Source organism: Kazachstania africana, chromosome 6 (genome assembly GCF_000304475.1).
Source record: "Kazachstania africana CBS 2517 chromosome 6, complete genome".
Lineage (NCBI taxonomy): Eukaryota > Fungi > Ascomycota > Saccharomycetes > Saccharomycetales > Saccharomycetaceae > Kazachstania > Kazachstania africana.
Window position 1 is genome coordinate 190,100 of NC_018945.1, and position 16,918 is coordinate 207,017.

A 16,918-nucleotide genomic window follows, 5' to 3' on the forward strand; every position below is an offset into this window, starting at 1 on the left:
AAGTGATTCCTATTGCTTCAAATCTTGGGATGGTAGGTTGTTATAAATTTTTAAGAAACTGTGTAATCCAATTACCGGTAAATATCTTGTTTTCCTCTGGAGAGACCTTGTCAGTACTCTAGTTTTTCAAAATTAGATTGCAGCTTGGAATGTCCCCGCATCGAACAAAATATTAAAAATAATATCGTTGTATAATCTACATCATTCGCTATAAGATTCTAACTAATACATTTTTGATAATTATTTTATTTCATTTTAAAATTTAATATATATAATGAAAAATATTTATTAGTATTTGTTTTGTGCAGAAAACCCAACATAAAAAGAAAATTGTTAAAATTTGTTACTTAAATATAAGAGTTATCCGTTTAATGACGTCTGGAAGCAGCAATGACATTGTTCATTTCTTCAACCTTAGCCTTAGCTCTCTTGAAAGAACCTAATCTCTTCTTGGCGACCTTTCTAGCTCTCTTTTCACCAGAGTTTCTGATTAAATCGACTAATCTTCTTTCGTATGGAGCTAAACCAGCAATTTCCTTGACTAAGGATCTAACGAAAGTGGTTCTGTTAGAAGAAGCACCCTTCTTGTAAGAGATCTTTGGAGCTGGGGTAATTGGAGTGACCTTCTTACCTTTGTTTAAACCAACAGCAATACCTGTAATAATAAAAGAATTTTTTTAGTTAGTATTATACGCCTTTTAAGAAAAAAATAAAGACTCGCTCAGTTGAATGCTATCTACGTATTTTGTTCACATATCTATGATTGGGGGATGAGAACCCCGTATTTCCTGTTAGTGTAAGTAATATTATACCACTTTTATTTTCAAGTATTTGATAAAAATTTTTTTTCTCATACTTCAAAAATTCAACATATCGCAGTTCTATAATCATTCCCATATAGTTTCAATAGAACATATTCGATGAATCGTTCTACTTAAGTTCGAACGCAACTAGTAATTATTCCTGTTGTATTGGGTAATATGCCATTTGCTCGAAATCACATTTTTCCTTTTCACCTTTTATATTTTTCAACGTTTCGTAGCTCAACTCTCATAATCTTATACTATCTTGTATCATCCACATACCTGATTTGACAGCCATTTTGTATATGTTTACTTCGATTAGATTGCTTAGAACTAATATATACCAAAATTTCTCTATCAAAATTATATATGTTATTTCATCATTTCAATATGATTTTTCATTAGATTTCCCTCTCTATCCCAGGATAGTGCTCCATGGCGCAATCCATACACTTCCTCTGCGTCCCGGCTCATCCATCGGTCGGCAAACGGAACATCTCTGTCTGGGATATTTCCCTTGCTAGCGAGACCTTCCTTCCAGCGTTCACAGCATCAGGCGGAAACTGTAATGCTGTGCACGCCCAGCAGTGCTATCAGTCTGCGCGAGATTATCCTTTCGACTTGACGCAGTGAGTTTCTCAAATGGAAAAATAATTTTACATTCTCCAAAAAAACTTTTACATGAAAAATTTGAACCATATATAAGATGTACGGATGTAAGGCAGTCAAACGAAAATGCAAAATACAAAATTCCAACGAGGGTAACGGAATAACGAAAGTTGTGATGAATTTCAGATATAAACGGGTAAAGTTATGTAATATGTGACTACGATCAATCTTTTCTAAACACCTTTTTAAAGCCTGTCCAGCGCCCTGTTAATGAAGGTGATTTAGGCACTTCTTGGTTTTCCTTGGCAGGCACATTCAAATTTGCCGGTGAGGATTCCAAAGATGACTCAATGCTGGATATTTGCCTTGCACTTTTCTTGTTGAATTTCTTAAGTTCGAGGATGGAGTTCTCCAATACTTTTATTTTCTCCTTCAACTCCAAATTCTGCTCCATAACCTCAGATGTTCTTTCCATCGTTCTCTCCAAATCTTGTTTCAAATCACTTTTTAATGCAGCATCTGGATTCGGAATTGATTCCTTTTGAATTTCTTCCTGCAGACGCTCTTCCAGGTGAGTCAAATTTTCTTTTAAATCATTATTTTCATCTAAAAGGGTTTCAATCTTTAATCTGTTCTCTATGAGTTCGTTCGCAATATTTATATGCTCTGTGCTTAGTTGCGCATAATCACGACGAAGTTTAGTTGCCTCCTTTTGTAGTTGTTGATTTTTGATTCTCATCGCCTCATATTGTGCTTCTCTTTGATGTTCAATTTGATGAATTTCATCATACTCGGCGGCATATCTTCCCAACGATATTGGTGTAATATGAACAGCTTCCATAGCATCATTTACAAACAAATCGACATCGTAATGACTGTCGTTTGTGGTTTCGTTATTTACCCTATTACTGTTTTGACTTCGTGGTGTCACGGACCTTTCCAGATATACGTGAGTCGCAGCTTCTGATTTTGAACGTGTTTGATGATTCTCCCTTAGGTAGTATTCAAATAATTCATTCTTCAAAAAGTTTAATAACTGATCGAATTTCAGTTCTAGCATCTGTAGCTGATTTTTTAACATCAAGTTTACTGCAAATTTGAATGTAGATTCAACACCTTCTACAAATACAACATCAAGTATTCTTAAAACAAATTCGAGTGGAAACTTGTAGGCAAAGAGAGTCAAGAACCACTGTGTAGCATACATAGAAGAACGGACACCCTCTCTAGTCAAATGGTTGAATAGAACAGGAGAAGTTTCTTCCAATAGTCTATCAAATTGATACAATGTTAGCATTAAACCAGGCATTTCCTCAAGAAAAAATTCTCTTAAACCATAATTTTTCATCAGAACAACTAATAAGCCAAACGCGTCAGCCTCACTTTCACAATTTAGAAGTAACGGTGCGGCAATAAATGCCATTCCCTGAGTGTAGCCTACATCTGGATCGTAAACTGAGTACGTGCTCAAAATATTCAAGAGGGGCTCAATTTTATCGTGTGGTACAAAGTTCGTTCTTTTCAAATCTCTGTTTATGCTAGCCTGATGTGGAGATTCAGTCGTACTTAGAGTCTCATAGATATCCTCGTATTCTTTGGACTTAGAATTTGCAATAAGTTGCCATATAATTCCTCTGATCTGTCTTGGAATACCTTTTGTAATTTCCTCTTCTAAGCGCTCAGATTCTGCATTAGCAACTTCGCCAAAGTCGTTAACAACTCTTGTCCAGAAACTCCAGTCTGTATCTGCTATTTTTTTCAATTCATCATCATCTTGTTCAGTCACTTCCATTATATTTTCTTCATTCTGAACAATTGTATTGAACGTAGATTTCAATAAAATTTGACCAGCTTCAATGTTTTCCCTTTTTGACATGACTTCGCTATCTATCTGATAGCTTGTAGCACGAAATCTATTTACAATTAAATTAACTTCTGCCGCAGATTCAATTGGACTTGAAACATGACGAGGACTTTGAGAATTCGACTGTAAGCTTGCCAAATTTTTTCTAAATTGGTCCGATTTCATCTCCTCTGATAGTGCTGGTGGAACTGGACGCAAAACAGTCTCTGATGGTGATCTTTCGTTACCAGAGATAGATCGAGAAACGCTACTAGATCTCGAGGACGTAAATGCTACCTTTCTGCTTGGCAGAGGAGGAATAGCTGGTCCCGAATGAGATGTTCGTGACGGTAATGGTGGAGATACCTTCGCCGAGGAATCGTTCCCATCTCCTACATATACTTCATGAGAGTTGTTTTCGCTGGACGAGGAACGTGGGGGAATAGGAGGGGGCCTAGAATTAGCAACGTTTATATTTAATGTTCGGGCAACTACTTCACTTGCTTCAGTGCTTGATCCAGCATCTACGGGAACAACAACAGAAGAGGCTGTTGATGTTACAGGCGGCAAAATACGACTTACTGGGGCAGTATATTCTCCTGGTTGTGTCACTATTGACTCTTCTGTTGGATGGTCAGCATTTAAATCTGGTCTATTCTCTTCGGTAGACTCATTTTCATTGATATAATCCGCAGCGGATGATTTATCAACAGCAGTAGTAGCTTCGTCCGTCTTCGTAATCTCGCCTTCGTCGAGCGTTGGCTGCTCGGTCAGGCTTGTGACTTCATCTTGTACTTCGAGTTCTGTTCCTGAGAGAGGAGCATCTGTATTTTTCTTGATCTCTTCATTTGGAGATTGTTCTATATTGGTGTCATCATTTGATGCTATGCCGCCAACCTCTTGTTTTTCTACATCAATATCTTGTTTTCCCTCACTGCTTTCTTCTGCATTCAGTGGTATCACTTCGGTTTCAAAAGCAATCGGCTTTCCAGCTCTCTCTTCATCTTTCTCTTCTTGGTTACTTTGTTCATTAATAGACATTGCATCATTGAAAGCAATATCAGTACCTTCAGTTCGTTCGGCTTGCTGTGAGTAACCTTCATTTGAGAGCTTCCCTTCCTCAACCAAAGAGCCTCCAAATCTTGCTACTTGATCATTAGCCACAGAATGTTGCGATTCCTCAATTTCTTGGTTTTGGGAGGACTCCCCTTGTCCTGTGTCATCGTCGATTTTTGAATTCGCTTCAGTTCCAAATTCATAAGCATTTGCCTCTGGACTTGCATCATTTCCCTCATCTTCGTGCTGTAGTTCTTTATCTTCTTGTTTATCATTAACAGCAACTGTAGCACTAAGATCCTCAGATACAATTGCTTCCTCCGCCTCTTCTTTTGCATTCGCCTCTACTGACAGTTCGACCGCATTATCATCCACTATGCCCCCTGTTCCTATTTCTTCAGGAGTAGCATACGCCTCTGCACTTTCATATCCTTCTATATCTGAAACATCTTTTGTGCTAGATTCAGATAATCTCTTAGATTTTTCATCCAAAATATCAATCTTATCTTCTTTTGCCTTTTGAGCAGCTTTCTTCTTCTTGTTCTGTTTCTTACGAGCCATTGTTCTTTGTACTCTTGTTAAGTGTAAGCTCTAATACACCTTGGTTGGTGTCGTTTATATAATTTAAGATCTTGCCTGATTATTGTTCCAAGCATTCAAACGCGCAACTTTTTTCGTAAGTATGTAACTTTATATGAAAACTACGTAATTGCACTGTTACAAAATAAATTAATTAAAAGATATTATTCTAGCTCTATGAGAAATGTTACATGATTATATATTAACTGCTATTTGTACTATTTGATACGTTATCATCAAATAAGTAGTTATAGACATCATCCATTGTAGTAGTATTAAAAAGGCCCCCAGTTAGGCCTAATGCGTTTAATGCAGTATTGTCATTCCAATTTATATTCCCTCCATTAAATTGTTGATTTGGAGATCGGGTCAGTATATTCGGTGAATTTGAAACCAATGTATCTGTAGATGTTATTCCTGCCTTATCAAGCGATTGCGTTCCTTGCTGACCTATTTCTTGCTCATCTATTTCTTTTGAAGGAGGTACTAATTGGCTATTATTCTCTCGTACCATGGATGGAAGCAAGTGTGTATTATTTTTCGGTGGTACTAGCGATGTTTGTGAGAAGAAAGGTATTGATATAGGTACATTGTTGCCCATGGAATTTAAGCTTGGGGAGGTAGCTGATGCAGATAAAAGGTTTATTAGGTCAGTATAACTCTTTGCAGGCTTGTAATGTGCCGAAGTGGGAAAATGATATATTTCCGCTTCAGATGGATACTGTATTGGTATATGGGATGGTAGTTTGGCTATCAACTGTTTCGGACTATCATTTGGTAGTACTGGGGTATTTGGATTAGGGCTATTTTTATCAAAGGGTATCAAAGAATAATTTATAGGATGTTCATTAGACACTACATTATTGTTATTCACGGCTGAGTTCGGATTGATCTGTAACAAGACACTTTCCAATAAGTTACGGAATGCATCAAAGATATCAAAGTTGTAAGTTTTTCTCTTGCCAGTTAAGTAAGTCATCATTTCATTTAATTTTCTGAGTTGATTTGAAGATACCAAAAATTGTTTATTACTCATTTGCCCTGAAGCTGCATCATTTAATGTATAAAGTAACTTTATGGGTAGGATGGAAACGTGGAAAATATGTGAAATGCAAGCCCAGACAACAAATGGGCTCAATAAAGAGTTATTTTCAGGATCTAAAATAAAGTTGTCAACCATATTAATGAAATCATTGACCGAGTCATTGATAAAATCCAAACACTCGTTATCTCCAATTTCATTCAAGTTTAAAAGATATTTCTTGATCATGTAGATAGTTAAAGCACTTTTATAAGAATCGAAGAAGAAATCAAAAGTTTTATCAATTTTGAAAGTATCATTTAAATCAAAAACACTTCTACCCTTTTGAGTAAAAGCAATAATTTTTTTGCAGTGGGATTTGACGTTGTAAAACCTTCTCTTTGAATTTTTATTTGGCATTGAATCCAGATTTGACATGAAATCTGAAGCTAAATTGAAAACGTCTAGATTAGATTTTAGATTATTGAAAAACAAGAAATCATTATTACTAAATCCTGACATGTCGATAGTACTCACTTCTGTCTGAATAAACATCGAATTTATAGTATTTGGTCTATCAAAAAGCAGGTTCAGTTTAATTTGTTGTTTAATTAAAGACCACCATATTGTTTTTCTTCTTATAAGAAGACGATTATCTTGATTGAATTTCTCCGTATTATCATTTAATTTGAAATCATAATTTAAGCCCAAGGAAATAGCCATGTTAATGGCGCTTGAATTGAATTGATAACTTGAATTGAAATTGCTTTTCCAGAAAAGATAGATAGATACGAGGTTCATTACTATAAGTAGATCTATAGAACCATTTGATAGAAATGAACAGCCATTGTTAGAGAAAAAATTATGACAATGTTGATAATAGTATGTGTCAATTTCATTTGACTCACCCTCGTGGCACCATGCACCAATCGTAAGGATTATATTCATTAAAAGTTGCCAGTACTGTGTCTCATTTTTCGAATGAACGCTCTTTTTATCTGTATACATTGACATAAACCAATCTTCATCAACTATTGGGTTAAAAGGATGGAAATTTTCGAAAAATGATCTAATATATCTTTTCATAGTAGTTTTCTTTGTAAGATTGACGCTGCTTGATATCTGAGCATTGGGAATACCGTATAAATTTTTATTTGATATGTTATTATTTTCCAAAAGCATAATTATGTTCAAATTTTTTATTGATCTGAATAAAGATATCGTTGAATTTGGACCAAAATAACCATTATAAGATTTGTCAGTGATATGTTTCATTATTGACTGGCCGTGATTAACTCTATCATTTTTTTCCTCCCAGTCGAAGCCATATAGGAGGTTTTCGACTGAATCATCTATCGGTATAGTAACATTTGCCTTATTAATTTTTTTATCATCCTCTTCATTGTTAGTAAGATAAGCATTATCAAAATCGCTCTTACTTGAATCGATATTGAATCTTTTAACTAAATTACCTATATTTTCACCAGGGAACAATTTACCAAATAGTATAGTTAAATTATTTAATTTTTTTTCCACTTCAGTTAGATGTGCTCTTGTCAGAGGAGATCTCTTCGCTCTAGGAGAATATGTACATGTGAGATTATTCTTTAAACATTTGAAACAACTGGGTTTCTCTTTCGAGCACCTCAATTTTTTTACTCTGCAGATATCACAAGCTTGCTCCATGTTAGTTATTCAATACACTTTCCGCTATGGATATGAAGACTATAGCCTTTGGACCATATAAAAAAGAGATAAATAGAAAAATACAGCAAAAAGGGTGGCTAGAAATGCTTTTTTGAGTGCGGGAGATATCGTTAGCTATGAAATACTAGTACGCTTTTAATAAAACAAAGCTTTATATATTGCTGATGACTTTAATTATTTATTGTTTTGTCATAAAATCTCACTTTAGTTTCCAATCTATATTGACTACAATTTGCCGCATTTTTGGAATAATAATACTCATCATGGTGGGGAAAAAAAATCTATATGTGTATGAGTCCGCTGCGGTTATTTCTCAGTGACTCTGTCTGATTTGTTTTGTTGTCTTTTTTTTGTTTTTTTCTCTGTCATTTCCGGGCCGATCGGAAAGGCCGGGGTTTTTTACCCTAATTCACTTTTGGCGGTAGTCGGGCACTTAACGTGCCAGCCCTGACATTTTTTGGTTTATAACCCTGGTTGGTTCCCAAACCCTGGGCATACGCGTTAAACGGAAGAAAAGAAAAAATTTCTTGCCGCCAACCATTTTCAGTGTAATCCATAGCACTTTAAGAAGTCACTTGAACGAATAGTTGTGCTCATATTACATTCTACTTAGCTACATGAGAATAGTATGTGTACTGTGGAGTGAGATAGAAGAGCCGTAAATTTATAGAAGGAAGCAATCTGGGTTCATGGTAAATCACAGTGACGATACATTGATCGCTTTACAGAATGAGCTGATCAAGGAATTGAAATCGTATAACCTCGAAATCAGTAATAAATGCAATGTTTTGGGAACTACAGCGCTTTCAAAAGATCAGAAATCGCGTCATATTGAGAATGAATTAGGTCCTAGGATTAATTCCATTCATTCAAAAATTTCAAAGCTGGGTAATGACATTGACGGCAGAGTACCGAGATTGTCAACTGTGATCTCTAGCGATGATGATGCTAACAACGATGGCATTTTTCAATTTAATATGAACAACTCATTACCCAGTACTGACGACGATTTTGAGATAGTGGCAAATTTCAAGGATGATTCAATTGATGAACTAGAATTTGATGGAGAAGAAGAAGAAAAAGAAGAAGATGATGATGATGATGATGTACAGATCATTGAAGAACGGTCAAAAATTCCGCCCATTGTTGAAACGTCCCTTTCTCAAAATGTGAGAGGGACGTTAGACATCCCTCCGTCTTTCCAAGACGATGAGGACAATATCTCAATTCAAGAAATATTAAGCGATTATGATATATCGTCATTGGACGATCTCGCTCAACAACCTTTATTGTCTAATGATAACAGGTCGTCTGAAGATGATTACAATCACCTGTGGTCAGGCGAACTGGTTTACAAGCTTCAAAATGTTTTTAAGTTACCAAATTTTAGAAGTGATCAATTATCCGCAATCAATGCAACTCTTTCGGGCGATGATGTGTTCATATTGATGCCAACAGGAGGTGGCAAATCGTTATGCTATCAACTTCCCTCAATTATTCGGTCTGGAGTGACATGTGGGACAACAATTGTTATATCTCCCTTGATTTCCCTAATGCAAGATCAAATTGATCATTTATTACAATTGAACATCAAAGCATGTAGCATAAGTTCAAAATTATCTACATCACAAAGGAATTTTTATTTTAGTCTATTTGCCAACGGTGATTTAGATTTATTGTATATTTCACCTGAAATGTTAACAGCCTCTAAGAAATTCAAGACGACACTTGATAAACTGCATAAATCTCGGAAGTTGGCAAGGATAGCAGTAGACGAAGCACACTGTCTCTCCAATTGGGGACATGATTTTAGACCAGATTATAAAAACTTAGATTATTTTAGAATAAACTATCCTGATATTCCAATAGTTGCATTAACCGCCACGGCAAACAATCTTGTACAGGACGATATAATAAGAAATTTGAGATTGGGACGTCCGCTTGTCTTAAAGCAAAGTTTCAATAGAAATAATTTATTCTATGAAGTATTGCCAAAGGATAAAAAGATAGTGACATCACAAATTGCAAGTTATATCTTGAACGATTTTAAAAGTCAATCAGGAATAGTTTATTGCCATTCAAAGGACACATGCGAGAAAGTATCAATGGCTTTGACTCAAATGGGTGTAAAAGCTTCTTTTTATCACGCTGGAATGACCAATAAACAAAGAGACCATGTTCAAAAATTATGGCAATCTAATCGATATCAAGTTATATGTGCCACTGTTGCATTTGGAATGGGGATAGATAAAGCTGATGTCCGATTTGTGATTCATTATACCGTTCCAAGATCTTTAGAGGGCTACTATCAAGAAACTGGGAGAGCAGGAAGAGATGGGAACTTTTCATACTGTATCACATTTTATTCATTCAATGACGTTAGATCTTTACAAAAACTGATCCAAACAGATAAAGGTCTCAATAAAGAAAATAAATTAACACACCTAGATAAATTGCAACATGTGATGGCATACTGTGAAAATACGATAAACTGTAGAAGAAAACAGATATTATCATATTTTAATGAAGAGTTTGATGTGAACTTATGCCATAAGAATTGTGATAACTGTCTTAGAAATGTTGATGGTAATTCAAATGTGGTCGAAAGTGATGTTACTGACGCCTCTATCAGCATTATCAATCTTGTTCAGTCGATACAGAACGAAAGAGTAACTATCATATATTGCCAAGATATTCTTAGAGGCTCTAAAATGACCAAGATTGTTCAAGCAGGGCATGATAAGTTGCCAGAACATGGTATATTGAAAAGTAATAAAAAAGAAAATTTAGAAAGGATATTTTTCCATCTAGTGACAAAAAATATTTTACAAGAATATTCTATAGTTAATAAGAGTGGATTTGGATCAAATTATGTGAAGTTAGGGAAAATGGCTGCACAATTGAAAAAGGGCATCTTAAAAGTCAAACTGAAACTTGTGACCATGCCGTCTACTCCCTCTGGGGAAAATTCTGCTCTCGTCGGAAAAACAGATGATAACAATGCCGTGTCAAATGGATCATTTTTTCGAAACTTAATTCAGGAAAGGTTCCATCTCAAGGCCTCTTCACATCTAGTAAACCAGAATGCCTCACACTTAAGGCTGCCAGAAATGAGATGGGGATATAGCGGTGAAAACTATCAAGAAATGGAAAAAAATCAGAAAATAGTGAACGAGCTGAAATATCACCAAAGAACACCATTGGAAGAGGATACTGTCGGTACAAATACAACATCTTCCATTAGAAAAAGGAGAAGCTTCTCTAAAAAGAAATCCTATAGAACTCGCAGAAGAAAAAAGTGGAAGTCATAATCAATATTCATTTCATATGTAGATCACCTGTATAGCATTTAATTCAGTTCATTTTTTGCTCTACGCTTTGTTCCAGTCTCTCATTATGATTTCAGAAAATAATTTGAAAAATGACTAAAATTTAAAATTATGTTTATTATCGACTTTTCTTTACTTGAAAATATATTTTTCACTATCAAGGGAATTGATACTATGTGTAACACTATTCATAGTAATCAAACGAAACACTTGCTGTAACTTAATTGGTAAAAATGACTTGCACGAAATTTTATTTTAATTTAGAAAAGTCTTCCAGAAACGATAAATTACGGAGCCCCGCGATTTATTGGCAGAGTAGCTAGTTTTGCTGAAGAAATACAGAAATTAACATCATGCGTATTAGAAACTTTTTTCACAACTTTATTGACGTTATATAATTATATGGTTTATTGTCCTATTAAAAGCTTCTCACATTCTGGAACGATTTGCCACTTATACAACCGAACCAGTCGCCTCTTTGTGGTCTCCAGACGATATTGTTTATTTCCTGTGTCTTATTTGAATAGAATGAATTTGGAAACTGAACATTCTTCACGGAGACATTAGATGAAGATTTTGAATCATCCATTCCTTGCATCTCCGTTGAAGAAGGATATGCTGATCCATTTGTAGTACTTGAGTTTTCAGTTGTCATCGACCCATTTTCTGCATTATTTGAGGGTGATGCCACCGTATTTCCTGAAAAAGTCGAATTTAAATCCCAATACAATACTTGACAATCGTCACTACACGATAAGAGAATGTATCTTTTTGTAGGATGCCATTTAATTTGATTAATTGCGGATTTATGTCCTTCTAAAACTAGTACAGGGGACTCAGAGTTCCTCATATCTAGTATTAAAATTTTATTTGACTCAGAAACAAAAGTAGCTATGACGTTGGCGTCGGTTGGAGATGGCTCTAGCCTTAATAGGGCATTTTGTTGCTGAGATAAGTCCGCATTAGAAACTGGATTCGTAGGCGGTTCATAAATGATTGTACTATGAGCTAATGATCTTAAGTCAAATACCCTCACACTTCCATCACCACCACAACTTGCAAATAGCTGAGTAGATTTGGTGAGAAATCTAACGTCATAGACTTCACTGTCATGCGCAATTAGTTGTGTTTTTACATAGTTTGAACTTTGCAGATCCCAAACTATACAGGTCGTATCAATTGAGCTTGATATTAACAAATTGGTATCTGTTTGGTTCCAATCAAAGGAAGTCACTGGAGGAAACTCACCTAAAATTTGGCTCGTACTCGTTACGCTTGTACCATTTGTGATATTGTGAAGTTTATTATATTTACAGAGGGACAAATTGATTTGTTCGTCAAGCGTACCCACTTCATCATTTAGAGACCAAATTCGAAGGGAATCCGAACTTGTGGTCAACTGCCTAGGATGTAACTGATTGGGTAGCCACTTGATATTACTTACAGGATATGTGACGTTAGTCTCTGTAAGCTTCTCCCACGTAAGCAAATCCGCAGAGTAAATGATTTCTAATTTATTTCTGCTGTCTTCCTTATAAGACCCCAAACAGACAAAGTCATCCATACTCCAGTCCAACCCAAATAATGGGTAATGAGACTCGTAGTTACATGGCGCTAGGTTCATGTTACTCATTGGCAGTCCCCCTCTGGAAAAACTATAGCCATTACTGCTATTATTATTATTATTATTATCACCACCGCCGTTGTTATTATTTGCAGGATTTTGACCACCGACGTCCATATTACCGTTAGTAAACCCTTTGAAGCTAGTTATCCCCATACTTCCATTGCTACTATTATGAGGACTAGCTTCAAAGTATCTTAGCGGTCTTTGCATCTGAGAATGGCTCACTGGGTAAGAAGGGTTGGAAAAGTCTAGTGGAGAATATTTCGGCGACCTTTCTCCATTGAGGGATGAACTAGCGTTACTCATAAGACCCTTATCGATATCCATTTCATTATTGTCGTATTGCAGCACATTACTACCATAGCCACTGAAGGGATAATTACTCTGACGTGCTTGCTTCTGTGAATGAGTGTACATTGTCGAATTATTCTTGAAATTTCTGTAAGGATCCATTAAAAGAAATAAAAAGTCTATTTAAGCTTCCAATGGGGAAAATAACAAAAAAACGAGAGTGAGAATAAATTAGAAGTTCTTAGCCTAAATGACCTAAAACTATGACACGGAGCTAATTCTTGTAACCTTTCCTTTGTACTGTTCAACCTCGAGTTGAAATTGACAAACCTGTTCTCTCTGTCCCAATTTTCGCCTTTCCTAATTTTTCAGATTTCCATATTGGTAGTTAGAATGTGCGATGCCAGAAAATGTGAAGCATATAAATTAAATGAAAACATATGTAGTATCTACGTGTATAAGTGGCTATAAATTGATTTAGTAGGCATATTATGCTGCTTTGGAGTTGAAGTGTATTTTTTATATTTTAATATATGTGTGTACATGTTAGGTTATCCAGAGATTATTTCTTCGTTTGGATTTTTTCATTTACAAAACGTGGCAAGGGACTAGGACTACCACTTCCAGGACGATGTGGGTTCACCATTCTGTCTATTTCACGCTCTCTTGTGTACACTATGCCATAGGGAAGGAAATCTGGACGCTCTGGTAGTAATTTATCTTCAATGCGATTAATTGTGTCAGGATAAAGAACAAAATAGTCTAGGATATCTTTATAATTAGCGACAACGAAACCAGCGCACAAATGTAAAAGAATAGTGGATAAAGACATATCGTGCATGATATAGATCTTACATAGAATGAATCCCACAACTTCTAGGAAAGTGACATTAAACTTAATGCGAGTTTTGAAGAATGGGATTTTCTGTTCAGTTGCACTAGTATAATAACCTAATAAGAAATAAACCCAATAATATGGACCCGACAAAGTTGTGCTTGTGGGAAAGAATAATCCGACTACAGAATATGACGCACCAATCATAAAAGCTGTAAGGACCATGAAGAACATAGTATGGATAGTACCATAACTTTTTTCAAAATGTGATAATGGTCCCAAGAGTAATAACAATTCAATGACGAACCAATCTCTACTTTGTGGGGCAAAAGGGTAGAGAAATATTTGCAGATTTTGCCTCAACAAAATGCTCTCATCTATCATAAAGAGTCTAAAGAGAAAAAAAAATCTAATTCATATATTTCCATGTACCTGGGGTAGAAATAGAATATTATTTGACTGATAAATGTGTAAGCTAATAGCATTAGTGTATATGCACCAGGTGGAGCCAGAAATATTTTTCTCAATTTATCTTTAACTGGTGCCACATCCATCTTCCAAGACTCGAGAAGCCGCTATGGTTCCTTGAGGAGCTACATCATCAGAAAATAATCTTTTTAGCACAAAATTTGATGTCAAAGTTATATATAAGTTTGTTTAGCTGCACCATTTTTGAAATTCCAGGATAGCTGATCTGTTTTTAGTATGCAGCCTTAACATGACTACTTGCCTTTTTCAGTCTACAAAATGGTAAAACTTTCCCAAGAATGAGAAACATTATCTAAACAAGCCCGAAGTTACATGTACGATGTGAAATGGCCCAGACAACAATCCAAAGAATATTCGTTTTAGAAGTGAAATTTTTAAAGTTTAATTTCCATCTCTCTTAGAGATTTACCAAGTTGGAAAATTCAGAGGGATCCACGGCCTTTCCCTGTTGCGGTCTAGGCAGACCGACTGGGAAGGCAAAAGTGAATGAAAAAAAGGCAAAAAAATTAAGAATGATTGCCGGGTTGTTCTATTGTGAAGCTTGAATACGCGACGATTTCCTTTTCTCGTTTAAGCACATTTGTTAATTGCTTTACTTCCTACTATCCTGTGACGGCACGATGGGGGTCGAGAATCGAATCGTTTGCATCTGTAAGAGTTACTGGCCTTTCGAAGGGACAGGAGGGTGAAGTCATAGTGCATGGACATTGGAAAAGTGAGCTAATGCACACTGCAGCACAATTTCGAAAATTCCTCTTTTGATAAATCGTCCACTAACATTTTCAAATGTGTACTTGTGCGGTAGCAAATTTGAAAGACATAAACCCCTCGATGATGTTCAGGGTTCAAGTAATGAATCAAAAGGTTTGCTTGCATTAGCGTGAAATTTACAAACCTACTTATATCTGTAAAAATTATAAATCCAGGTGGTAGCTTTGACTGATCGTCTTGACTAAGAAGAAATATCAACCCTATTTATTCTTTCTTTGGTCGAAGTTGTGAAAAAAAGTCCAATCCAATCTGACAAAAAGGGCCCAGTTTTGAACAGCAATGGCACACCTCACTTTTTCAATGTCTAACAATACAAAACTAACTATTGGGTAAATCTCACCTTTTCTCTCACGATTGACTATCTAAATGCAAAATGACAGAAATCACTCCACGGAACGGACCGGAAACTCCTCCTGCATTATCCGTCTCGAATGGCGTTCCTTTTCGCGTACTCTCCCGAAACAATTGCAGGCAAAAAAGTAAGACGTAATAATAATAATAATAATAATGGTAACAATAGCATCGAGATAATTAGGAACATTGAAATTCTAGTGGCTTCTTTCAAGTGACATCGGAGTTAATTGAAATCCATTAGAAGACTATACTATCGAAACGAACATCATATGACCGTATCAACTAGGAGTTATAAGCGTCCAAGAAGGACGCCAAAACAGCAACAAGATCATGAAACTGCTGCAATGAACAAATTGTCACACGTAGAATTATCAGAAGAACAGGCAAAGCTAAGAAACAATATATTACACTTTATTGAAGAACATTTATCGAATTATGGGGTTGATTCAGGTCCTGCAATGTTCGTAATTCAAGGTGATGCAGGTACTGGGAAATCTGTTGTCTTAAATTCTTTGTTCAATGAGATACAAAGATTGTCAAAATTTAATACCGGTCCAGAATTCGAAGTCTTACAAGGTACTCAAAATTTTCTGATTGTAAATCATCCCGAAATGCTCAAATTGTACGTTAGAATTTGTAAAAATTTCAATCACATAGCAAGGTCATCATTGGAAAGACCGACTTCTTTAATAAACAATTTAACGAAAAATAAGAAAATGGCCGACGTAGTTATAATTGATGAGGCACATCTATTAGCCTCATCAAAGGATGGCTTCAAGAGATTCATGGGGGATAATCACTTAGAAGAATTGATGTCCTTGGCAAAGATCCTAATCATCGTTTATGATGAAAAGCAAGCTTTGAGAACCGGTTGCTATTGGGATGAAGATTCTTCAAATGGTGCAAGTTTAATCTCTTACTATGATCAAGTACCTCTTGATAAAAAAAATTGGTATACTTTGAAACAACAATTCAGAGTTGCAGCTCCGGACGATGTGTTACTGTGGATCAATGAAATTAGCACTTCTGGTAAAATCCCAAAATTCCCCAAGAGCATGCTCAAAGCTAATAAGTCTAATAAGAGTTTCGATTTCAAATTATGGGAAGACTGCGGAGAAATGTACGAGGAACTGAAGTTGAAAAATGAAACACATGGCCAGTGCAGAATGCTATGCACCTATGATTTCCCCTACAGGTTAGATGGCAAGGATTATTTTGTAACATGTGGCGATAATTTCAAGCTTAGATGGGATCGTTATGCCCCTCGTGAATTAATGCCCTGGAGTGAAAGAGCTGACACAATTGATGAAGTGGGCAGTGTATATACCATTCAGGGATTTGACTTAAACTATGCTGGTGTTATTCTAGGTAGGTCCATCGGGTATGACCCAATCAACGATTGTATACAATTGAAACCTGAACTATATGACGATCATGCAGGTTTTGTAAGAAAGAAAAATATCCAAGACCCGCATAGTGTCAGAAGTAAGATTATTATGAACAGTTTAAATGTTCTATTAACAAGAGGTGTGAAAGGCCTATATGTTTATGCATATGATTCTAAATTAAGGGAAAGACTTTCAAAGTCCCGACTAGAGTAATTT

The 16,918-nt window shown here is 35.8% G+C and overlaps 7 protein-coding genes across 7 annotated transcripts; 2 read left to right on the forward strand and 5 right to left on the reverse strand.

Annotated features, from left to right (window-relative positions):
* Positions 1-368: 368 nt before the first annotated feature.
* On the reverse strand, positions 369-1,101 carry RPL36B (60S ribosomal protein eL36; the record flags this gene model as incomplete). The annotated part of the gene is made up of 2 exons (XM_003957784.1): positions 369-655; positions 1,086-1,101. 2 exons carry the CDS (start codon positions 1,099-1,101, stop codon positions 369-371), a joined length of 303 nt encoding a protein of 100 aa, XP_003957833.1.
* Positions 1,102-1,635: 534 nt separating this feature from the next.
* On the reverse strand, positions 1,636-4,872 carry GYP5 (GTPase-activating protein GYP5; the record flags this gene model as incomplete). Its single annotated transcript, XM_003957785.1, has 1 exon — positions 1,636-4,872. One exon carries the CDS (start codon positions 4,870-4,872, stop codon positions 1,636-1,638), a length of 3,237 nt encoding a protein of 1,078 aa, XP_003957834.1.
* A 220-nt stretch (positions 4,873-5,092) lies between these two features.
* GAL4 (galactose-responsive transcription factor GAL4) lies at positions 5,093-7,597 on the reverse strand (the record flags this gene model as incomplete). The annotated part of the gene is made up of 1 exon (XM_003957786.1): positions 5,093-7,597. The coding sequence occupies one exon, from the start codon at positions 7,595-7,597 to the stop codon at positions 5,093-5,095; it is 2,505 nt and encodes an 834-aa protein (XP_003957835.1).
* A 710-nt stretch (positions 7,598-8,307) lies between these two features.
* On the forward strand, positions 8,308-10,929 carry KAFR0F01050 (RecQ family ATP-dependent DNA helicase; the record flags this gene model as incomplete). The annotated part of the gene is made up of 1 exon (XM_003957787.1): positions 8,308-10,929. The coding sequence occupies one exon, from the start codon at positions 8,308-8,310 to the stop codon at positions 10,927-10,929; it is 2,622 nt and encodes an 873-aa protein (XP_003957836.1).
* Positions 10,930-11,365: 436 nt separating this feature from the next.
* On the reverse strand, positions 11,366-13,027 carry KAFR0F01060 (uncharacterized protein; the record flags this gene model as incomplete). The annotated part of the gene is made up of 1 exon (XM_003957788.1): positions 11,366-13,027. The coding sequence occupies one exon, from the start codon at positions 13,025-13,027 to the stop codon at positions 11,366-11,368; it is 1,662 nt and encodes a 553-aa protein (XP_003957837.1).
* Positions 13,028-13,427: 400 nt separating this feature from the next.
* On the reverse strand, positions 13,428-14,084 carry RBD2 (putative rhomboid protease RBD2; the record flags this gene model as incomplete). The annotated part of the gene is made up of 1 exon (XM_003957789.1): positions 13,428-14,084. The coding sequence occupies one exon, from the start codon at positions 14,082-14,084 to the stop codon at positions 13,428-13,430; it is 657 nt and encodes a 218-aa protein (XP_003957838.1).
* A 1,499-nt stretch (positions 14,085-15,583) lies between these two features.
* KAFR0F01080 (uncharacterized protein) lies at positions 15,584-16,915 on the forward strand (the record flags this gene model as incomplete). The annotated part of the gene is made up of 1 exon (XM_003957790.1): positions 15,584-16,915. One exon carries the CDS (start codon positions 15,584-15,586, stop codon positions 16,913-16,915), a length of 1,332 nt encoding a protein of 443 aa, XP_003957839.1.
* Between the last annotated feature and the right edge of the window lie 3 nt (positions 16,916-16,918).